This window comes from Ovis aries, chromosome 21 (genome assembly GCF_016772045.2).
Source record: "Ovis aries strain OAR_USU_Benz2616 breed Rambouillet chromosome 21, ARS-UI_Ramb_v3.0, whole genome shotgun sequence".
NCBI lineage: Eukaryota > Metazoa > Chordata > Mammalia > Artiodactyla > Bovidae > Ovis > Ovis aries.
In genome coordinates, this window is record NC_056074.1 from 39291851 (window position 1) to 39315802 (window position 23952).

General features: G+C 59.3%; 2 protein-coding genes across 17 annotated transcripts in view; one reads left to right on the plus strand and one right to left on the minus strand.

Annotated features, from left to right (window-relative positions):
* The first annotated feature begins 611 nt into the window (after nt 1-611).
* On the plus strand, nt 612-9717 carry SLC22A12 (solute carrier family 22 member 12). The gene is given in 12 exon segments (XM_042237962.2): nt 612-2448; nt 3001-3130; nt 3607-3761; nt 3839-3931; nt 3934-3996; nt 6171-6295; nt 6466-6596; nt 7566-7702; nt 7705-7758; nt 8248-8356; nt 8592-8798; nt 9576-9717. Coding segments are annotated over 12 exon segments (1710 nt in total). The 5' UTR covers nt 612-2084.
* Nucleotides 9718-14235: 4518 nt separating this feature from the next.
* NRXN2 (neurexin 2) overlaps nt 14236-23952 on the minus strand; it is a 100310-nt gene continuing 90593 nt past the window's right edge. For 9 of the 16 annotated variants that reach the window (XM_042238083.1, XM_042238082.1, XM_042238079.1 and 6 more), the window contains one exon: nt 14236-16180. In XM_042238083.1, the coding sequence (XP_042094017.1) occupies nt 15294-16180 (887 nt within the window). In that variant the 3' untranslated portion in view covers nt 14236-15293. The remainder of the gene's footprint in view (nt 16181-23952) is intronic. The other 7 variants (XM_042238084.1, XM_027959312.2, XM_042238085.1 and 4 more) reach the window with 1 other exon arrangement.

Here is a 23952-nt window from a genome sequence, read left to right on the forward strand (position 1 = left end):
TTTGAAAGGTGCCTACATTAATTTTATTATGGGGGGTGGGGGAAGAAGTTATTTTTAAAACCAGTTGGAGCATGTCTTCATGGAACCTTTGCTGTCCAAACCTGGGTTCCAAGAATGCTCTAAAGAAGGGTTTCTGCCCAACATGAACCAGATGGAAATGAGGCCAGCTGGACAATAACAGAAAGTGCAGGACGGTGTGAAGGTGGGGCTCCACTGCCCACTCTGAGCTCCAGGGGGAGGCAGGAGTAAGCAAGGAGAGCTCCCTGGAGAAGGAGGGTCCAGGATGCAGGATGTGGCCCAGGGTGAGCTAGGAGACAGCATTTCAGGCCAGGGGCACTGTCTGAGCAATGGCAGGAGCCCATTGAGCCAACACAGGGTGCTCAATGTCGGTTGGTTGGGGCACAGAGGCCAGGGAGTGAAGAGGTTGTGCCTGTGAGCTACGTGAATGAGCAGAGGGGAGAGAGAACAAGACCAAAAGAAGTAGTGGGCGGGGGAGGGGCAGCCTCACACCCAAAGCACATGACAAGCTGGGTCACCACCGCTGCTCCACTGCCCACCACCTACCTGCCAGACGTCACACACGCACCTGAATACACTTGTACATAGATGTGCACACACATCCATGCGCTCGTGTACACACACAGGCACGTGCATCTGTGTACTCACGTATACATGCAAGCATGCTAAGTCGCTTCAGTCGTGTCTGACTCTTTGTGACACTGTGGGCCCGCCAGGCTCCTCGGTCCCTGGGATTCTCCAGGCAGGAGTACTGGAGTGGGTTGCAGTGCCCTCCTCCAGGGGATCTTCCCGACCGAGGGATCGAACCCGCATCTCATATCTCCTGCATTGGCAGGCAGGTTCTTTATCACTAACACCACCTTGGAATGTGGCCTCTGGCTTAACCTGGACAACCAACCCCCTTTGCAACCAAGGAGGTCTCTCCTGGCTCGGGTCCAGTCTTTCTTGAGTCCCCCACCCAGTGTGCACTGCTCCCCTGCCTCACCTCGGCTGTGGGAGTTTGGCCAGCTCCTGCTGTGCTGCTGAGGGGGAAGCCCCTGGCTTTTAAGCAGGATTCGACAGGAGGGCTTTGTAGTGTGGGGATGGGCAGAAGGGACAGGAACAGGGGCAGGGAGACCTGGGAGGGGACAGCTGCAGAGACACAGAGGTAGGGGAGGAGAAGTTAGCAGGGCTCAGCCACTGGAGGGCTTGACAGGCGGGGTGTGGGAGATGTGAAACCAGACTAGGGATCCAGGAGTGGATTTGGGGAGGGGCAGGGATCTCGAGGTGACACTGAACTTGAGGAACCCACGGGGTGTCTGGAGACACTGAAAGACTCAAGAGAGCAAAGCGGTGGGGAGGAGGGCATTAATGACGGCAGACACGTGGAAGGGAGGGGCTGCAGGCGGGGAGCTGGGCCACGCTGGCTGGGACACATGGGGTTTGGACACCTGCTGGTGACTCGGGCTACACACACACACACACACACAGTCCTCACAGAGCACGGATGTTGCTCCAGCCTCACGCCAGCCCCGAGGTTGAGAGGACCCCGGGCAGCACCTCTCCTGGGTCAGCCCTCAGCGCCCCTGGCACAGGCAGGCACGAGGCGGCAGGGGTGCAGAGGGGCAGAGCCGAGGCCGCCCAGCCCACGCAGGGTGGGAGCTGCGGGACCTCTGAATCTGTCCCTCCCTCAGAGCTGTGACTGATTACCCAAGAAGTGACTACGAAGCCCTCTTCGTCACCTGGTCACAGTGCCCCAGCCTGGGTGATTTCAGCCTCCTTTCCCCACTTCCCAACTCAGCTTCTCCCAGAGGCCCAGGGGCAGCTGTGTCTCTGGGGAGGTGCTGGTGGCTTCAGGGTCACAGCTCGTAGACTCAGGTCCCAGCTGGAGCCACCCTGAGTGACGGCGCCCAGAGACCCCCGGGCTGAATATGCATGGCGGGCATCACTGCCGTGCCCTGGGCAGCCCGGCCGGTGCAGCAGGAGGTGCTGCGGGGGGCGGGGGGCAGGCTGCCCGCATCAGCCCCTCTGCCCTGAGCCAGCCTCTGTGAGGTGGGCACCTCCACTGGCGCCTCCAGGCAGGCTCCATGGCTTTTTCTGAACTCTTGGACCGAGTGGACAGCTGGAGCCAGTTCCAGGTTCTCCAGATGGGGGCCCTGGTGGTCCCCATCACGTGGCTTGGCCCTCAGAACGTACTGGAGAACTTCTCAGCCGCCATGCCCAGCCACCGCTGCTGGGTGCCCCTCCTGGACAACAGCACGGCCCAGGCCAGTGTCCCTGGGGCCCAGGACCCCCAGGCTCTCCTGGCTATCTCCATCCCACTGGGCCCCAACCCTGGGCCCCTCCAGTGTCGCTGCTTCTGCCACCCACAGTGGCAGCTCCTGGACCCCAACACCACGGCCACCAACTGGAGTGAGGCCAACACAGAGCTATGCGTGGACGGCTGGGTCTGTGAGGTAGGGGCCTCCCCTCAGACCGTCCCCAAGTCCTAACACCCTAGAGGCCAAAGTCACAGATCACAGCCGGCTGGATTCAAAATGGCCCAGTCCCGAGGGGCAGCGAGGGGAGTCCCACCACCGTTGGCCTCCGCATTCACAGGCAGCTTCCAGGTCCTTCTTGGGTTGGTGGCAGGAATGAGCTTGCAGGAGTCTCAGGGGCACTCCGCAGAGTCACTGGGTTCCCAGAGGCAGCCTCCAGCAGATGAGGGAGACAGGAGAGGCGGCCCACCCAGCAAGCAGGAAGGGGACTCTATGGAACGGAGGGAAGCGGCCTCTGAAAGCCAGGAGAAGGCGCCAGCGTGGGTGGATGCTGTAGAGAGGCCTGGCGAGGAGGCGGATGAGCCCAGAGAGGGCCTGACCCCGGACCTGGGACAACAGGGAGCCAAGGAGGGGCTTAGGCAAGGGGTGACGACCCCCAAGGTCACCAGGCCGGACACCCAGCCCCAGCTCCCTGGGCTTTTCCATCTAGCCCTGCCGCTGCCCCCTCCCAGCCTCCTGAGTTCAGATCCCCGGCCCCTCCTCTCCCACCAGTGGGACCTGGTGTGTGACATTCAGGCCCTGAAGCCCATGGAGCCGTCCATCTACCTGGCCGGGAACCTGGTGGGAGCAGCTGTGTGCGGCCAAGTATCTGACAGGTGAGGTGCCCCGTCCCCTCGCTGCCCCTGAGCCCCGAGACCCTGGGCCCTGACTGGCCCCGAACTGGCGGGATCTGGGGAGAAAACTCCATCTGATGTGGGTACCTCTCATGAGACCCTCCAGCTGTGCTGCTGAGCAAGCTGAGTCCCTCTCTGGGCCTCAGCTTCACGGACTCCCCTCTGGGGCCATGAAGGGTCATTGTTCTCATCAAACATTCACTGCTAAAGCCTGCTCAGCCGCAGGTTGCTGCTTGGCTGACCAGCTACTGCTTGGCTGCCCCTGCTGACAGGGAGCTCACCCCCTGCCCAGTGCCTCAGGGGGCGCGCCCTGTGCTCACAAGCCCTCCCTCCATGGATGCAGAATGTGGGTCTGGACCCAGGAGTCGCTCAGTGGGCAAGCAGAGGGGTCCAGACCCCCATGGCCAGCGCCGTGGCACCCCATGGACCCGGCTGCCCTCCCCAGGTGTTTGCCGCAGGTTTGGGCACTGGCGGGTGCTGACCTGGAACCACCTTCAGGTGGCCGTGGCAGGCACGGTGGCTGCCTTTGCCCCCACCTTCTTCATGTACTGCCTCTTCTACTTCCTGCTGGCCTTCGCTGTGGTGGGCACCAGGCTGAACACCATCATTCTCCGTAGGTCCCCGACCCTGGCAGGGCAGGGGAGGCTTGTGCGGGCTCCCAGGCCGACCCACTTGGTCTCCACTTGGCAGAGTGGATGTCAGCACAAGCCGGCGTCCTGGTGTTGACTCTGAACTCCCTGGGCTACACCTTCGGCCACGTCCTCCTGGCTGCGGTGGCCTACGGCACGACTGGACGCTGCTGCAGCCAGCTGTCTCCATTCCCTACTTCCTCTGCTTTGTGTACTCCTGATGGGTGCCGACCAGCTCCCTCCCTGCAGGAGACCCACTCTCCACCCTGGGTGCAGAGGCCTGGGATGCAGAAAGCCAGACGGGAGCCACAGGAGCCTGGCACGGGCCCAGCTCCCAACACCCCCACCCCCGACCCAGGGCCTCTCCTTCCCCTGCTCCTCCCAGGCGTCTCCTCCCCCTTCCTTCCCATCACTTCTCAGCCCGTCCCGTCTCCTGTCCTTGCCTGCCTTGGCATGTGCACCTCTGGGCACGTGTTCTGAGCCCCTCCTTTGTGCCAGGCCTGGCAGCACTAGGCCAGGTCGGGGCAGATGGGATGCAAAGCTACCACACACACACACACACACACACACTCACACACACACACACACACACACCACTCGGAGAAAACATTCACTCCTCGGAGCAGGAGGCAATCACATCTCACGCAGCAGCCCTGAGCAGAGGCACCTGCACCCAGCCGGTGGCCTTCGGGGTTGGCAGACTGGCCCCCATATCACGAGAGTAAAGGGCAGAGGTCAGTGAGGCAGACTCCAGGGCCTGGCGCTGATGCTGGCCCGCGCGGCCAAGCCCCGCTTGCCCTGGCAGACAGGCCCACGCGGGGGCTATGGGCACACGTGCGTTTGTGACTCCACTACTTCCTCACTCCAACAAATGGCCACTGAGCACCATCCCGGGCAGCGCCCTGGCTGTGCCCGGGGAGACAGTGATAAGCAGGAGAGAAATCCCACACATCAGAGCATCACAGACCACTCAGTTTAGGGGGCCCATCTGAGGAGGGGACCCCATGGCCCCTCAGCTACCACCAGCTTCTCTGCTTCTCTTCCAACCAAATTTCTCATCGTGAGATGCGTCTGCACGTGCCACCCCATGCCAATGACCCCGCCGACCTCGCCCGGCCACCTGTCGCTCTGGCCCTGCAGCCCACGAAAGGGCACTACTGTCCTCCCCCGGGACCTCCCCTGTGCCCACGGCTCTCCTTCTCCAAACGCTGCAGGCCCCCACCCCCTCCTCGGCCTGCCTCTCTGCAGCTTCCAGCCACCTGGGTGACGTCCCCATCACTACTGTCTCAGCATCACAAATGTAGCATCTACACCCGCTCCTCCCCGGGGCCTCCCCTACACCTCCTCCTCCCCTACACCTCCTCCTCCCCTGTGGGGCCACCCACAGGTAATGGAGTCAGAGTCGCCCTGACACCTCCCTCTCCTTCACGGCTCCCGCACACCTAGTCTGGCAGGTCACGGGGTCTCGTCAACTCTACACTTGAGTGCACTTGAGTCCCCCTCTCTGGCTCTGCAAACCCCCAAGGACCTCAGGGCCCCACCTGCTGCGGGGGGAGCGTGTCTGGCTGGGGCACCTGTGTCCAGCAGCAGGAGACAGTGTGGGGCAGTGGGCACAGAAAGTGGTCCGAGGTCTGGATGGTGCAGGGGGTCTGGGCTTGATGTTGAGGGGCTGGGAGACAGATTAGTGTTAGGGGTTGGGTCCTGCCACAGGGAGGGGGCGCTGGGAGGTGTGGGGCTGACTGGCACCCAGGAGGTGGTGACTGTTGCCTGGCATGGGCAAATGGGCCAAAAGTGAGGCAAGGGCCGTGGGCTGGCCGCCTGCAGGGGGCGCTGGAGGTGACGGGCGCTGGTGACTAATGGGTGCAGGTTGAGAGGGCCTGAGCCCCACCATGGGTGTGAGGATGTTTGCAGGAAGGGGCTCCAGGGGAGGGGCCAGCTCAGGCAGGAAGGTGTGGCCATGGGGGTGAAAGGCGGGCAGGAGGGCCCTGTGACACTCAGGAGGGCTGGACAGCGGGGAACCCTGGTGGGCCTGCAGGACAGAGGTCCTGGAGCCATCAGGGGCGTGTTCACTGCACACAGGCCCTCCCAGCCCTGGCTCCCAGGTGAGGCTGGGAGAAGGGGCTCGGGGTCAGGAGGGAGGTAGGAAGGAAGGACAGGGACCCCCAACCCCAGCCCAAGAGAGGGAGGAGGCAGAAAGGACCTGGCCCCCACAGCCAGCACCCTTTGCTGCTTGCCACACACCCCCGGCCCCCAAACTTCAGCCACCCTGAGCCTGGGGCAGCCAGTGAGGCCACCCCTTTGGCAGGAGACAGAGGGGCAAAGAGGCTCGTGCAGGCCAGGCCCTGGGGAGCGCAGGCAGAGACCTCCTGCTCTCCTCCCTCTCCCCAACCCCAGGTGGCTGGCAGAATCGGCATGATGGCTCCTCATTACAGGCAGGCCGGAGCGGGGCCTGTGGGAGCTACAGAAGGTGGCCACCGTCAACGGGAAGAGGGCAGTGGGGGATGCTCTGACCGTCAAGGTGAGGCGAGGCTGGGCCTTCCCCCAGGGCTAGACCCTCAGACCCTCTCCTGTCCCTGAACAGGGTCCCTGGGAGATGGACAGAGGGCCCCAGGCCCCCAGGATGGGGGTCATAGGGAGGAGGGCCAGGCAGTGACCGAATGCTGACAACCCTCCCCACCCTCCCTCCAGGTCTTGCGCTCAGCCATGCAGGAAGAGCTGAGTGTGAGCCAGACTCCTGGAAGCCTGGTAGCTCTGCTCTGCACTCCTGGCCTGGGCCTCCGGACCTGTGTCTTCACCCTGTGCAGATAGACGCCCCTCTAGTGTGCGCTTGACGAGCCCCACCCCACCCGGCCCCAGCCTCCGCCTCGGGCCACCAGCAGCCAGGAAGCCTGGAGTCAGGGCTCTGCTGGCATCCACTGGCTCTGCCGACTCTTCTACTGGCCCCACTGGCTGAGAGGGCCTCTAAGACCAGGCCTGAGGCACTGACTCTCTCCATTAGGCTCCCACAGGAAACTGCCCGGGGCCAGGAGGACTCAGGCTGGGACGGGTCAACAGGAGAGATTAGCAAGGAGGATACACAGCAAAGTTGCTTGGAGAACTGCAGAGCCCAACAGGCAGAGGAGGCAGCTGGAGAATTCAGCGGCAGAAAGGCACATCTACCCTGGGGCTTCCCAGGGGGCGCTGGTGGTAAAGAACCCACCTGCCAGTGCAGGAGACGTAAGAGACCCAGGTTCTATCCCTGGGTCGGGAAGATCCCCCAGAGGAGGGCATGGAAACCCACTCCAGTATTCTTGCCTGGCGAATCCCATGGGCAGAGGATCCTGGTGGGCTACAGTCCACAGGATCGCAAGAGTCAGACACGACTGACGAAGCTTAGCATGCACGCGCGCACCTAGTTTGGAAGAACCAGAGAGAAGGGAGAGGGGTTATCAGAGCTCAGGAGCCAGGACCACCTGGCAAAGACTGAACCCACCAGGACCACAGAGAAAGGGGCTGGTCAGTGGAAGCTGGAGCCGTGGAGGGAACGCCGCCACTGCCAACAAGGTGCCCAGAGAGCCGGGGAGCAATACTTCAGCTTTGCCCTAGTCCCGCCTCCAGTCTCTCCTCAGTGCCTCCCATTGGCCAAAGCTCAGGAGACGTGACACTGGCAAGGGAACCTGGGAAATGTAGTCCATAGCGACCACCCAACCAATGGGTACAGAGCCTGCAGAGAAGGGTGGAGGCAGGTCGGAGAACAAACCAGCTGCCCCATCCCCAGCCAGAATTCACCTACTTACCCCCACCCTCAGCTTTGCCCTTGGTTTCACCTTCTACGGCCTGATCCTGGACCTGCAGGCCCTAGGCAGCAACATCTTCCTGCTCCAAGCCTTTACTGTGGTCACGGACATCCCAGCCAAGGTCGGCACCCTGCTGCTGCGGGGCCGCCTGTGATTCTGGTGCTGGGGGGCCTCTGCATCCTAGCCAACACGCTGGTGCCCCACGGTGAGCAGGCGGGCCTGGATGCACGTGGCTGCGGCCAGAGGCTCCCGACCTAGGAGAGCTTAAGCCACGAAAAGAGTCCTCTTTTTCCCCCATCAAAAGGGCACTGGACTAGAGTAGGGCCCACTTAGGAAGGAGTCTGCTGGGCCGTCTGGATGAGACGGAGGCGGCCTGCACTGGACAGCATTATGAAAAATTGTGGAGACAGAATAACTGTGATGGATTGCTGGGATTGGGGGTGGGGGTGCTGTTGAGAAGGGCAGAGAAATGGAGGGGGTGGAGGAGGACTCCCAGGGTCTGGATCTGGGAGTCTGGGTGGGAGCAGACTGGGCGGGGGGGGGGCGGGGGGCAGGGAATGTGGTCACTTAGGACACAGTGCATGTGTGGGGTCTGGGGACACCCAGGTGGAGGTGACGAGCAGACATTTGGAAGGTCCTGGGGAGAGCCTGGGACCGCCGCCAACAAGCCTGCCAAACCCATCTCTATCCACAGAGATGGAGGCCCTGTGCTCAGCCCTTGCCGTGTTGGGGCTCAGGGGAGTGGGGGCTGCCTTCACCTGCTTCCCCATCTATACCGCCTAGCTCTTCCCCACTGTGCTCAGGTGAGCCCCATGGAGGCGGGACTTCCGGGTTGGGAGGGTGCCATGGGCGTGGCCTCCCCCAGACGAGATGTTCGTGCCTATAACTTCTCTTTCACGTGACCTCGGGGCTGCCCAGGTGCATCCCAGCCCAGCCTGACCCATGGTGCCTCTTGGGGCTGAGAGGGCCAGGCCAGAGTGAGAGGTCAAAGCCGTAGGCAGGCAGTACGACCCCTCACAGGTGCATCTATGCCGGCAGGATGACCGCAGGGGGCCTGTGCCAGATGGCCACCCAAGCAGCAGCCATCCTGGGGCCTCTGGTCCAGCTGCTGTGCGTCTGTGGCGCCTCCCTGCCCCTGCTGGCATGCGGGGTGGTACCCGCGCTGAGCAGCCTGGCTGCGCTGCTGGTGCTGCCCAAGCCCCACAGCCTGCCGCTGCCCGACACCATCCAAGACCTGCAGAGGCAGTCAGTGGAGGAAGCTCCGGCCATCCCCTCCGCCCTCCCTGGAGCCCCAGAACAGGGCGGGCCTGGCCACCCACCCCCATCGCCAGACAAAGGGAGAAGCAGAGGCCCAGAGAGGGATAGGATTGGCCTGGAGTCACACAGCACCTCTTTGGGAGACTAGAGACCCAGGGCTCAGTCTCCCAGCTGACAGTGTGGGCTTGGTCCCCTGCCCTTCATTCCACCATCTGAGACCTGAGTGGCCCACCTACCCCCAGCTCCACCTAGGGAGAGGTCGAGGGGGCAGCATTTTGTGAGGTGGAGAGCTGAGGGTGTGGCAGCGGTTCTGGACATTCTCATGGGCCCCAGACTCTACTCCTACAGGCCCTAGATGTCTATCAGGGAAGTCACTCCCCATCCATCCCCCATCACGTGCCCAAGAGCAGGGCAGCCGTGTCTCCTGAGTCCTCTAGGATAGACACAGATCAGGAGTAACTTGCACCCATGAGACACAAACCCTCCATGTCTTTCCTGAACAGAGTAGTATGGAAGGCAACACGCTTCCAGGGACGTCCTGTCCTGAAATCCACAGGGTTTTAGGCCTCCTGGGAAGCCTGTGATGGGATGACTTCTCAGCAGAAGGAGAGCAAAGGCCTTCCTTTCCGGAGGACCTGGGGACTGCCCCTCGGGCTGAGCCTGGCCTCACACTATCTAAGGAGCTGCCTCCAACACAGAAAGGGCAAAAGATTGTGTGACTGGCAGGAGTCTGCCCGGTACACTGTCACCCGCCCCTCCCTCAAGGCTGCAGAGAGGAGCAGGGCCTGCAGTCAACCGCGTGCTTCCTTACTGCTCACTGCCCCTGAGCTTGGAGGCTGACCGCCAGCCCCTCACGGCCTCCCCAGCTTTTCACTGCACCCCAGGGCCTCTGCAAGAGCAACAGTGAAGTCTCCTATCCTCAGCTTCATCAGAAAGATGGCTTCAGCCCCTCCCACACCCTCCCCACTCCAGCCGCCCGGCCATGTCTTCTGTCTACCACCTTCTCTCCCTGACAACAACCTCCACATCCTCCCAGACCCAGGGCCCAACGCAGGGCTTTAGTGAAATTCTCACCACGGCTGTGGCCACACGCCTGTCCCCCAGCCTACCAGCCTGTGAGTTCCCAGAGGGTGGGGTGTCCCCATGTCCCCAGCTCCCCTAGAGCAGAGGGGCAGTGGTGCGAGGGGGATGAGAGTGAATAAAAGAACGAACAACTGCGCCTCTCCGGCTCTGCGATGTGCCCCCAGAGTCTGCCTGGGAGGGGCGGTGGGGACTCCTTGCTGGGGCCGCCCTTTCCCAGGCCAGCTTTCCAGCCCTGAGTGTCAGCCAAGCGGCTGCGTTTTCCAGTCTCTGTTGTGGGCCAGGCACCGACCAGGCTGGACGCCTCAAGGCATCATCTCGTTGCATCTTTTCCTGAAGCCTTTGAGGTAGATGCGGCCCCATTTTATGTGGGGGAAAATCAAGGCTCACAGAAACTGACTGCCGTGACACCGAGCTAACGGGGGCAGTGTCAGCAGTTGAGCCCAGGTCCAAAGGTCTCTGGAGCCAGCTCTGGCCACTACCCTCCAGCCTGCACTCAGGCCTCAATCTGGGTGCTCGGTGAAGCTTCTGGAGGGCACAGACACCATCTGAGAACCATCCAGAACCCCTGCACTGGCACCACTTACAGGGAAACCAGGCACAAGTGCTCAGACGGAAAGGGATGGCCCCTGAGCTCTCATGGCCCAGCTCACACACACGTGGGGGCCCAGCAGGTCTCCAGCAGCCGCGCCGTCTGCTGAGCCACCCCCGACTTGTGCTCAGGTGCTCTCTGGTCTGCCTGTGTGTCTGCTTCCAGGTGCCTCAGCAAAGCGCCACACACCTCTACACACACACATCAGTGATGGGTACACACGCACACGTGGGCACACACGTGAGAAGGCTATTGGGAGATCAGGAAGCAGCTCCCTGGCCCCCAGGGAGATGGGCTCACTCCCTGGCTTGGTCTTCTCTGCCTGGGCCTCTGGGAGGTCATGACCTTTAGCTATTTGCCTCCAGTGAAGACCCCAGGACAAAGGGGAAGGGGCGGGGATCGCATTGGTAAAGATACCCAAAGATGAGGCTGTGCCACCTGCCCTGGACTTTCTATCTTGTCCACCTGCTGCCCAACTGAGCCCCCGCTGACTTACTTCCCCTTGCTTAGCATTCCTAGGGCCCCAGAGTGGCCAGAAGCTTCCAGAAGCTTCCCAGGCCTGGAGGAAGATGACTCCTCCCCTCCCCAAGGGTGTCCTCCAGCTTACCAAGTGCTCAGAGTCATCTGTCTGCCCATATTCAGAATGGCCTTGCTCCTGGTCCTTCCAGGTGGTCTCAGCCTGCCAGGACCCAGGGAGACCCACCTAGTTCCCACATGGCACTCCTCACTTAACTTGTGTGTGCGTGCTCAGCCGCTTCAGTTGTGTCCAACTCTTTACAATCCCATGACCTGTAGTCCGCCAGGCTCCTCTGTCTATGGGATTCTCCAGGCAAGAATACTGGAGTGAGTTGCCATTTCCTCCTCCAGGGGAGCTTCCTGACCCAGGGATCAAACCCGCGTCTCTTACATCTCCTGCATTGGCAGGCAGGGTCTTTACCACTAGCGCCACTTGGGAAGCCTCACTTAGCAGGACCTGGACGCTGGGAGGCCCAGGGCCCTGGCCCTCTGGGGCAATGAGGGAGAAAGTGTCATCTCCATGGCGGAGTGAGTGCCCTGCCAAGGGCAAAGGGGCCTCCCTCAGCAGCAACCACAGGTCTGCAATCACCTGGGCACTGCCCCTCGAGTGGCAGGCCTTCACCTGGGATGCACCCTCTCTCTTGATATCCATCACAGGGAGCTCCTGGCCCAGCAGCTGCTAGGCACCCTGCAGGGCACCCCTGCCAGGCACCGCTTCAGTCACCTTCCTCCACTCCCCCATCATTAGCAGTAGAAGCCTCAGGCAGCGGGGACAGGAAAATGCCTCAAGACCCACTTTGGCAATTCTCCTGCCTCCAGCCAGGCCTGCAGCTCACCCGGGAGGGTGTGTGAGGAGGGGCAGCGCCAGCCACACAGGCTCCACATCCACTGCCAGGATGAGGGCCTCGTGCCCAAAGAGCCCCCGCGCTAGCTGAGATTGCGTTCCCGCACTCGGGGGCCTGCCTGGCCAGTGCAGGTCTCACAGTCAAAGGTGTCAGCCAGGCTTCACTTCAAGCTTCTTCCCCAACCCCGTCCTTCATTCTCCCCTCCCACCCCCTAGAATCTCCTGACACATCCCCACAAGTACCAGTGTCCAGGAGCAGGGTACCCAGAGTTTCACCTATCCCCATGCTGTTCAGACTCTCCTAGGGGTCACTGCCAGCCCAGCCAGACACCAGGAGCCCAGGTCAGGCCCAGGCGGTAAGTTCAACATGAGATGCACAGGATGAAGGGGTTAAGACCAAGGGGACTGTCTCTTACAGACAAGCACACTGGGTGGCAGAGGCCAGGAGTCTTTCCTCACTACTGAGTCATTGGGCGGCAGGGCTCTTAGCTTCCTCACAGAAAGCAAAACACAATCGCACAGCCACACAGCAATGAGTCAGACGGGAGTCCACCTTCCAAGTCCTGCACTGTCCTTCTTTCTGACCCCCTACCCCGATAGACTGTTCGAGGCCACTCTGGAAACTTCTGGAGTAAGGATGTTCCCTTCTTGACACCAAGGAGCTCCTGCCTCCTGTCTTTGTTTCTTTGGCTAGTGGTGATGGGGGCAGGAGAACCCGAGATAAGTCTCCACTCCTTGGACAGGGAGAGCAGCAGCAGAAGACCCTGGGGCGAGGCCATGACCAGCACAGGGGCAAGACATCCTGACAAGCCTGCCCCCGTCAGGCCTTGCGCAGGCTCCCGCAGAGGGTGACAGCTGACCTCAGTGAGGCTGCCCTCCAAGACTGAGTGGTAGGAGACAAGCGAGGCCCAACCCTTCTTCCTGGTGACTGGTTCAGGAAAGAGAAGAGAGGTCAAGTCCATGGAAATCCACCCCCTGGAGTGGCTAGGGGAGGACTCGACTCGCTCTCCCACCCCTGTTAGGACTCGGGGTGAAGGGAGGACTCTCAAGGGCCACTGGGGCACACCCCATGAGGGGAAGGGTCCCACCACAAAAACTTCATCCCAGAATGGAGGGATGCGGGGGGAGATGAGGTGGATCTGGATGGGGTTCCCTGGGCATTGAGCCCAAGGACCCTGGGAGGTGACCAGGCCTAAACAATGACCAATCTTATGAAACTGTTGCAAGAACACCCTAGCCAGGGGTGGAAGTTCAGGAAGCACAATAGGGCAATGAAGGAGGGTGATGAAGGGTGACGATGAGCCAAGAGCTTGAGAAGGCAGAGCCTGGAGCAGCGGGGTGGGGGGCAAGACCCACCAAGCAGAAGGCGAGGAGACCTGAGTGATGGAGTGTGGCTGAGTCCTGTCTCCAGAAGCCTGGTGCTCCGGTGCAGCCCCCTGGGAGATGCAGACTCACCCACACTCCCGAGGATGCACGAGTACAATCGAGGATGTGTGGGCCCTCATGTACAACCTCCACCTTGAGTCTCGGCTCCTTTAGACCAAGAGGATAAACAAATACAGACCCATCTGCGCATGTCTGGGACCTTGGGCCCATTTCATGTCACCATGAAGAAGCAAACAGCTGGTCTGAGGTGTAGGGACCCTTCTCCCACCTGCAGCCCCAGGTGCTGCCCACTGTCAGCCAGTGAGGGGCAAGGGCCAAACTCTAGAGATGTAAAAGGGGCAGAGATCCCAGAGTTAGGCGGAACTGGGGGAAAATTTGGACTCAGATACGGACCCACCTTGAGACCTTGGACTAGCAGCTGAAGCTCTTCCCACCCACGAATAACATTACCTCCCCCGGGGGCTGTCAAGGCTGTCCCCCCCACTCCCAAAGCACACGCAGCCACCACCAGAATGCAGGCCCTTTCTAGCCACTAGAGGGCAAAAGGATGCTCCACTTTGGATCTGTCCACCCCGAGTCTGCCTGCCAATGTAGGAGACACAATAGACTCGGGTTGGATCCCTGGCTTGGGAAGATCCCCTGGAGTAGGTAATGGCAACCCACTCCAGTATTCTTGCCTGGAAAATCCCATGGATAGAGGAGCCTGGTGGGCTACAGTCCATGGGGTCGCAGAGTCAGACACGACTAAGCACACACACAGGCACCGAGAGAAGCTAAGGTCCATGGCCAGTGGGGCCAGAGACCAGTCATCGCGCTCGGGCCTGGGGGCTGTCTGGGACGTGAAGGTGAGACAAAGACAAGCCGCCTCAAGGAGCTCAAAGTCATGCTCAACCCAAACCGCTGGGCGCTACTTACCAGCTCTCATGGGCTCATCTGGGCCCAGATCCCAGCCCAGAGCTGGGACCAGTGTCCCAACAGCACCCGACCCGAACAAACTGCACAGGACCTTTGGATTTGGAAAGTTTTTGTTTTCTTTTCCCACACATTTCCGGGGTTGGGGTGTTTTCCAAGACTCAGACACATTTGTTAACAAAGAGAGAAAAAAAAACTGGGGGAGCAGGGAGCCTGTGGGCAGAGAAGTGATCCCAGCAGTCCGCGGGCTATGCCTGGCTCCCCCTCTTCCCTGCTGCCCGCGCCCAACGGGTGCCACAGGCTGCTGCTCGCGATATCTAGATTATTTGTCTTCAATATATATCTGCATTTGCCTTTCCCCTCCCCCCCGCCCCCCACCCTGCTCCTCCAGCAGCTTCCCCATCAATGCACGTCGCCCGGCGGCACACAGCAGAGCAGGCCTTCCCAGGCCCGAGCCCCTTCCCTGGGTGGGGCACCAGGCAGGCCCCTCCTCCTGGTGGGCGGAGCCAGGGCTCTCGAGGCCGCCCAGGCCCCGCCCCGCCCCGCCCCTCTCTGGGCCGCTCCGCCCACCCTCCCGCCCTTCTCCCACCGACTCTGGAAACCCAAAGGGAGGAAAGGAAGGGAGAAACCTGACACACACAAAGGAGAAGTGGGGAAGGAGGGTGGGGACTGAGAGACACAGCAAGCCTGGGGTGGGGACTGAAGGGCTTGGGGAGAGAAGGAAGGCGGGAGGAACAGAGGGAGCAAGAAGAAAAATGGAGGGAAATGAACAGGACGAGTAGCAGACACTGTACAAAACCCCCAGCCTTCCTTCCCGCCCAACCCCACCAAAATAAAACTACCCCCCTTAAAAAAATAAATCAACCCAGGGCTGTAAGCATGTGCCCTGCCCGGCGGGCGCAGAGCTGAGAGGGACAGACAGCCCCAGGACGGACGATAACTCCGCGCCGGACAGCCGGCAGGAGGAAGGGGACGAGCACGGGGTTTTCCTTTCCTTCTTCTTTTCTTTTTTTTTTTTTGCGTTTCCTCTTTGTGAGAGAAGTCTGAGGCAGCCAGGGAGTGGGTCCCCAGGGCCCCGGCAGGGAGAGGGCCGCACCCTCCTCCCGGTCTCTCCCGGGAGGGGCAGCTGGCAGTGGGGCGCGGTGCCGGGGGCTCAGACGTAATACTCCTTGTCTTTGTTCTTCTTGGCCTTGCTGGGCGTCTTGGGGGCGGCCGGGGCCTTCTCTTTCACCACCGCCCCGTTGCTCTGGGCCGAGTTACTGATGTAGTTCCGGCTCTGGTCCACCTGGTAGGAGCCCTCGTCGCGGTTGCGGTACTTGTACATGGCATAGAGGAGGATGAGGATGCAGAGCGCCGCGGCCGCCACGATGCCCACCACCATGCCCGTGGTGCTGCTGGACTCCCGGATCACCTCCACCGCGCCCGGCGGGCCCCGCTCCCCAGGCCCGGTGGGGTTGGCTGTGGGCAGATGGGGGAAGCCGGGAGCGGAGGTCACGCCGGGGCGCAGGGGAGGGGGCCTCCGCGGCTCGAAGGACGTGGGGGCCCCAGGCCCCAGGGGTGGGTTTTCCAGCAGGGGCTGCAGCGGGTCTCGGTGGTTCATTTTGCCCGCTGGCAGGTTGGGGGCCGGGGCGGAGGGGGCGAGCAGCACCCCAGGGGCTCCCGTCGCCCCATCTGTCCTGAGGTTGGGCCGGGGAGCGGGCTTGCGCGGGGACAGGAGGGTAGTGCGGTCCGTGACCAGGGGAAAGGTGGTGTAAAAGTCCTCGTCGTCCGTGGGGGGGAGGCTGGAGTCAAAGACCTCCCCGGAGGCAAAGCCCGAGGCCTCGATAGGCTCCTCGCAGTCGCTGTCGTCCTGCTCGGCCTGACAGGGGCCCCCGGCGGGCGGGCGGCGGGCCGCGGGCGGGGGCAGGGTGTCTTGGGTGGCACCCACGCCGGTGAGGAAGGGGTAGAAGGTGGGGGGTGGGGGCACGAAGGGGGATCGAGTGGCCACGGGAGGGGGGTCTAAGGAGTCCTCCGTGATTATGGGCAATATTAACTCTCCTCCTAGAACAAGAGAGAGAAGAGAAAAGACAGGGCATCAGCGAGGGCCGGGGCGCAGGCGGCCGGCACAGAGAGAGAAATAACAGCCTCACACACCCAAATCGGTTCCAATTGGCTTTGGCGGAGACTAGAGCGGGCTGGGCCCTACCGCCAGCCGGCCGGAGCCCTGCGCTTTAAGCGGGCAGCGGCTCGGATGCTCTGGGCACCCCACGCACGGGCTCTGTGGCTCTCTGGGTTTTGGTTTTTTGTTTGTCTTAAGAAACCAAAAGGAACAGAAAGGAAAGGAAATAGAAAAGAAATGGAAAAAAAACAAAACAAAAAAACTCTACTGGTTTAAGGTTTTAAAAACAGATACAAGAGCAGCATATAAACAAACCTAACAACGATATCTTTTAGGGTTTTTTCTAGGTTTTTCTCTTTTTTTGCTTTTTTTTTTTTTTTTTGCTTTTGTTTTTAAAAAAGAAGATAGCATACCACGGAATTCAGGCAACTTACATCAACAAATAGGCCGTGTGATTTTAGCATGAAGAAAAAAATTACAAACAGAGCTGTGTAAGCGGGTTCTCCCGGAAAAAATAAGAAAAAACAACTTTTCCGTACAACGTTTCCTGTCTATCTGTTTGATATCTCCCTCCCTCACTCTTCTCTCCCTGAACAACTTGCTTCCTCCAGAGTCCTCTCCTCCCTCACTTGTGCCCTCTCCCCCTCATTAAACACAAAACTGAAATGTGCAGAGTGGAGGCTGTCGTGGAGGAACTGTTACCATAACCCGGTGTTGGCGTGGGGAGGAGGGAGGGAGCAGACAGAAGGGGGGCTTGGGAGGAGGTACATGACAGGCCGCGGTGTAGGAATCACCTCAGAGGTTAGAGGACTTGGGAGGGGATGGTCGTGGGAAGGGACTTTGAAGGCTAATTGCAAGTTGGCCATGGGGAGAGGAGAAATTGAACATGGGAAGGGATGAGGAGTGGCAGGGGGTCACAGACACACTGGAGGAGGTCCTGTCGGACTTTGGGAGTGGTAGTGAGAAGCCATGTGAAGTTAGGGAGGTGAGGAGAGACAGGGAGTGAGTGAAGGAACTAGGCAGGAACACATGATTCTCGAGCTAACCTAAATCCCCAACTTTCTCTTTCTTCACCCTCCACCTCTGACCCCCACTGACTTCCCCACCTCCCCCTCCCCAGAACCCCCATGGGCCACCAGGACCTGGCCAGGGCTTGACTGCCTCTGGCCTTCTTATTATTGTTAAAACAATAATAAAACAACGGAAAGAAGAAGAAAGCAAAAAAAGAAAAGAAAATACATACACAGCCATCTGGGAAGGATGTACTTGCTAATATAGGGCCCAGGAGAACTACGGGGGAGGGCCTCTGGCGGTGGGAGCCTAGGTCTGATAGCTGGAGTCCCCTGGGTAGAAACTGCAATTCCCATCAGCCCCAAAGAGTGAGAACTACAAATCTCATTAGCCCTTACAGGAGTGTGGACCACAATTCCCATCAGCCCCTGGGTCAACAGCTACAACACCCATCAGCCCCCTGGACAACCCCTCTCAAACCAAAACACTGCAACCCACTGGTCTGGGGCGGAAGGGAGCTGAGCCCTGGGTCCTAGGGGGCTGGTGGAAGCACTCCCTCCTCTTGGAGAGGCAGCTCTGGGTCTGGTGTGAGTGGTAGCTTTCTCTTCTAGTACTTCCAGCTCAGCTCAAGCCATGCCCCCTATCTGAGTGCTCATCTCTGCAGCATTTGATCTGTACAGATCACACCACAAGCCTCCCACCCCATCTAAGGGAAGCTTCTCAGGACTCCACTGGCAGATCCCTCTGTCCCATGCAGCCCGGCCGGCCATGTGCCACCACCACGTCTTGGCACCTCTTCTCCTCCTCCCCCCACCCAAAGTGCTCTGGTCTCTGCCCTGCTGTTCAAACACCTCTGCTGATCCTCTGGCAGAGCCATCCTTGGTCACAGTAGCCAGCTCAGCCAAGATCTTGCTATTGAACTCAGAGCCTCGCCAAGCTCCTCAGGCTGCTCTCCCCACCAGGATCTAACCTCCCCCGGGCAGGAGCTCACCTGCACCCCAAACTATGAAGCCTCTGAGCACCTGGCCTTCCACAGGCTCAGCCACCCTGGAAAACTGAGCCAAGAACAGAGAAGCATGCTCTGTGGGGCTGGGACTGCCCAATACCAGCTTATCATGGAGGAGAGTGCTGAGGCCTGGAGTGGGCAGGACTTCCAGGCGTCAGTGTTGGGCTACTTGAATGGACTATCCCGTCTCTTCTGTGGCTCTCGGAGGCCAGGGAAGGGTCATGTCTCACAAGGAGCCCCAGAAGGCCTGACTCATCCTCCCCATGCCTGCAGGAATCTGCTAGGCTGCTTACCTCTCGGCTTCGATTTTAACCTGGGAGGCCAAGACCTGTTCTATCATGAATTCCTACGTGACTGTGGGTAAGTTTCTTTCATTTTCTGGGCTTCAATTTCCTCATTTATAACATTAGGGTACTGGGCTCCAGGCCCAGAGTGAGGCCAAGGCCTGGCTCCCAACCTAGGGAGGAACATAGTTGGTCCTCCATCCCTACCTGAACCCTACACCCACCAAGATTAGCCCAGCAACCTGGTCCCTGGGTCAGGGGCAAACTCAGCTGTTAGATCTGAGGAGGCTGGTAGCCCATCAAATGGTGACATCTGGGCCCGATTATGACAAGGCTCCCTTCCCTGCATGAACCATGAACACATCTGGGGTACTCACTGCAGGCCCACACCACTTGCCCTCTTTCTGACCTTTTGCCTTCTGTTCAGAGCACCTTCCCCCTGCTGATATCTCACTCATCCTTGAATCCAATCAAGCACCTCCTCTTCCAGGCAGACCTCCAGATGCTCCTCTCTGCCCTGGATGCCTCTGATACCATGTCCCTATTCTGTCCTGAAGGCACAGGTTTGGACTCCCTGCCAGGAAGGCCCAAGGCCCATCTGTCTCTCCTAAGTATCCAGCACTGGGCCTGGCACAGAGCAGGGGCTCGCTGTGTTTCGATCAGGGAAGGGAGGAAATTTCATCAGACATTTGCTCTGAGCCAGGCCAAGCTAGGTATCTGAGCAAAAGGGCTGGGAGCCCCTCTCACAGGCCAGAGCAGCTGGCTTCTGAATATCTTTCCTCCCTAGCCCCCGCAGGCAGCAGGCACTTCTGAGAGTTCAGCCTGGCAGGAGTGGCTCCATGGGCCCAGCTCTCACCCACAGTCTCCTCTACCTTCTGTCTTAGACTGGGCCACCAGTTGTTCTTGAAGACTTTAAGATCAAGGCTTGTCCTAGACAGTCTTCTCCTTGACAAGCTACCTATAGCTGGGGCTCCAGCAGAATGCCAGGCCCACGACATGGGACCAGGAGACCCATGCTGGGGACACATCACAGCCCAGAGGGGGCTGATCAGGCCAATCAGGGCACAGAGCTGGCTGTCTACCCTCTTGCTCACCCCCACCCCACTAGATGAGGGTATTCAGGGGCCTCAGGCCTTGGATCACAGACAAGTCCTGCCCATCCTGAGTCCCCCACTCCACAACCATTTGCTGTAATTCACTGGTTCTTTAAGTCCTCGGGGCACACAGGCTCCCAGGATCCTCCTGTGAAGCACCCCGCTTCCCTGATCCCTGCCTCCAACACCTCCCAGGCCTGGTCACATTGACCTCTTGCCCCTGCCCTTCAACCCCAGCCACTTCTTGCCTCTATCTCCGGGGTGTGGTCCTGCATCCTCAGCTCCTCTGGGGCTTTCCCCTGAGTCCAAGGCCTTGAGGGCATCTCCTGAGGGTGTCCTGCCCTCACCCACAGCCCCCACACTGCCACACCTGCCCCTTGATGCCCTCTTCTCATGGCCCTGAACACAAGCCTCCATCCCCGACACCATGTCCCCCCTGGGTCCCACAACCCCTACCCTCTCCACAAGACAACACACTATTGCAACCCCACACTGCCTTCCTTCTTCAGCACCCACTTAAGCCAGCCTGGGCTCTGTGGTAGTCAAGTCACACTCAAAATACGGTACTGCGTTTTTCTGAGGTCATTCATCAGTCCAGAAAGAGTCAGGCAAGCTTGCCCCAATGAGGAGTTAGTGGGGCCTGGAGAAGGGGAGGAGCCCTCAGAGACTCCTCACTGCAGAAGTCCAGCTGGGGGCTCCCCAGGTTGCCCTTCCCACTGGACATCTGGGGTGTGGACTCAGGAAGACCCATGGTGCCTGGAATCCTGGGTCCAGTTCTACTCCAAGGGTGCACACTGGGATGGGGTGCCCCCTGTCTAGGGTCTAAGAGCCCTAGACAGCCTTTCTCCCCTCCTCCATTTCAGGCAAATGCAGCATTGGGGGAGTATTCACAGGGGCATTTATCATAGATACCACTCACCCTCTGCTCCTCAACTGAATTTCAGTGCATGGCAATCCCCTTACTAAAGGGAATTCCATTCTGGCCAAGGAGATCACAAGCCACTCCCAAGCACCCTCCCCGCCCAGCAAAGCCTGGCTCTGGGGGCTGCTGGCCTGGCAAGCCGGACCCTTTCTGCTTTTAGGGCACAGAAGACCTTTAACTGGAAATCTAGCCAGGAACCCCATTCCCACCCAAGCAAGATCTGCCAACCCCCAAAGAAGCATCTAGAACTGAAGCTGAGAGAGACAAAGCAATCGGCTGACTGAGGCCTCATCCACCAACCCTGGGTGCCCTGTCCAGACTGTGACTGTAAGAAGGCCACTAGTCCAGCATTTAATGGGGATTAGAAAAACGGCAGACCTTCAGTGTGGCCACAGCCCTGCAGGCGTACAGTTTGGCAGATTGTATCTTTGTGCAAAATTGGAAAAAGGCATCCTGTCTTGCTGGTGGACACAGCCCCGCTCCAGGGTCCAGGACACGGCTTGGCAAGCAGAGCATTGGCGAGATTTCAGGCCTTACTCACCTGTTCCAGCAGAGAACAATCTGTGCAACTGTGTGCAGTGGCCTGAAGGGTGCCGCCCCTCCCCACCCGAAATCCCCGCACAGCAAGGGCACACAAGGGCCAAGGTGGAGTCAAGGCCTGAGACAGTGACACGCATCCTGTGTGCACACACGTGCACCCACCCCTTTGAGGGGTCTGTTTCTGGGCACCTGGGCATGTGTCTCTAAGCATGTGTGTGCATGTGTGTGCAAACATGAACCTTGATGGATCTGGGCACATGAGCCCACATGGCAGCTAGTCTTAGCGGACGTTCGAGCATGTGAGTGAGTCTGGCCTCTGTACCTGGTTTTTGCGTGGTGGTCTGAACTCATGTGTGCCCATGTGAATGCATGAAAGTGTTCCTGAGGAGATGCGAGCCTACCACTGAGGGTCTGAGCACATGCAGTGTGCCTCTGACCACCTCCTTCCCTTGGGCAGTGAGACTACATTTCCCAGCAGCCCTTGCAAGTAGGTGTGGCCATAGGAGGGAGCAGTGGGCAATGCTAGTACTGGCCCATAAACGCTCCAGGGTGCCAGGCTCTGCACTCTTTCTCCTCCTTCCAGTGACCTTGCCAACCTCGTGTTGAAATGGAGGAGCCACAGGTTGGAGGACCCTGGGTTCCCCGAGCACTCCTGCTAGTCACCCAGGTAAGGCTTCCCCTGAGTGAGAAACTTCCCTTGAAGGACCCACTCAGATTCAGGGGTTATCTGCTACAAAAACACACATTACCTTCACTAGTACAGACACAGCCCCAGGTGGGTGTCACATTAACAAAAACCTGTGGCCCTCAGGTAACAATCCAAGGAGATGGATTTGGAGGCTGGAAAGATGCAGGACCACATAACGCAGCCGCAGGACAGCTGGCATCTTGGATTAGGACCCGCCTGCACCTGCTGAGGCTGAGGCACTAAGGGAAAGTGCTCAGAAAGTCAGGATGGCAGGGCCGGCTTTCACCTCCTGCATTTAGTAACGTGTTACAAAAAAGAGACAATGTTAGACAAGAACTGGTGGGTTCTCAACAGAGATGAAGGGACCAGAGAGAGCCCAGAATATGAGGCCTGCAAATGTCAGAAGAGCCGCTGCCCCCCAACCCCAAATCTTGAGAGAGAAGACTGGAGACGGCTTTCAGGGACAGTGGCCCAGTGACACTTTCGCCTGAATAACAGGGGTTCAGCCTGGCTTCTAGGATCAGACTAAGGATGTGGTTCCCCACCAATTGTTCCCAAAGCCCTCAAGATAGTCACCGCTAAATTAAGAGAGAAGACAGAGAAACAAGGAAATAAACAGGCTTGAGAATGATGCCTAGGAGAGAAGTCTGAGTGTGGGTCCGTTGACTGTTTGAGCCTCAGAACCACCTTTGGGCCCCCAAATATGCACAGGAAGTGGACTGTCAAGGCTGTGGGGCCTCCAAGGAGGATACTTTCACAACACCCACCCAGAGATGGCCATGAAGGATAAAGGACTGGGAGGGACCTGCCAGAGGACAGCACCAGGGCCCCAGACCAAGGAGGCGAAAGTTCCTCCAGACAGCAGAGCAGGTTTCAGGGGGAAACGTCCCCACGACTGAGGGCAGAGCCCCGAGCTGCCTGCTGGCTGGATCTCCCAGTACTAGGAACTACAAGCTGCTGTGCCCTCCATCCTTCCCTTTGGATGCAGGGTTTTATGGTGGTGGTTGTCTCTGGTGTCCTGGGTGTGTGGGCAATGAGATCAATTATCCTTTTAGTTAATGGGTATCCAGACCACATATGGGTACCCAGGAGCTAAGTCTGGACCCTACAGAGAGGGTCCATCTTGCAGACATCCTCCCCTCTCAGAAGACTGTTCTAATCAGGTTGCAGGGAGGGGGGCTTTGGGTGTCTCCCTTGGGGAGGGGTGGATGTGTTCAGTAGGTGGGAGAGAGTGGAATGCATCGTTTGTGACCCAAAGCCCAGACTGTTGCAGATAAATGGCTAGCTGGTCACCAAATCTGTTTTTGCTTCCTCCTGTGAGCACAGCAGGGCCATGCCTCCCAACCTGCCTGGAAGCTAGGCTGTGCCACGGGGACAGTGCTCTGGAGGGCAGCATCAGCAGGGCCCACGTGCCCCTCTCCCTCCCAGGCCTGGCCCATAAACCCTCCCCTTATGCCCCTCCCCATTCATCCCCTTCCACCACAACTAGGGAAGTCACGGTGCAACTTCAAGGTGGACAGAGACTGACTCTGAATTAGCGCTTGGAAAAGAGCTGCTCACCCATCAGGAACAGTGTTTACGTGAATGAGAAGTCAATTTCTATGTGTTAAACCATGGTGTTGAGAGCTTGTTTGTTGTAACAACTAGTGTTATCTTAAGACAGGCTAGAATCTGAACACATCTGTGCCTCTGATTCTGAGCTAGATGTGTGGGTCTGAGCAAATGGGTCAATGCCTGTGGAATTAGGCATGTGTACGCCTCTGAGGCCCACATGTATGTGTGTTTGCCTCTGAGGCCCCGTGTGTGTGCGCACGCCTCTGAGGCCCCATGTGCGTGTGCACACCTCTGAGGCCCTGTGTACGTGTGCACACCTCTGAGGCCCTGTGTATGTGTGCACGGGAGCAGAGCCTTGGAAGGGCTGCACACATGTGGGCTACGTGCATGAGGCGGCTTCTCTGGGTCTGAACATGGGGGTTTATGCGAGGCTGAGTACACACGTATGTGCGGGCCCCTGTGGTCTGTGTGCTCACATGGTGAACAGGGAGGCAGGCACTGCACTGCATCTGAAGATGTGTGATTGGCCAGAGGGTCCACGGATATGTAGGTGTCCTTCTATGTGTAGCTGCACGTGTATCTCTGAGTGTATGAGTAAGTGTATGAGCAGCTGTG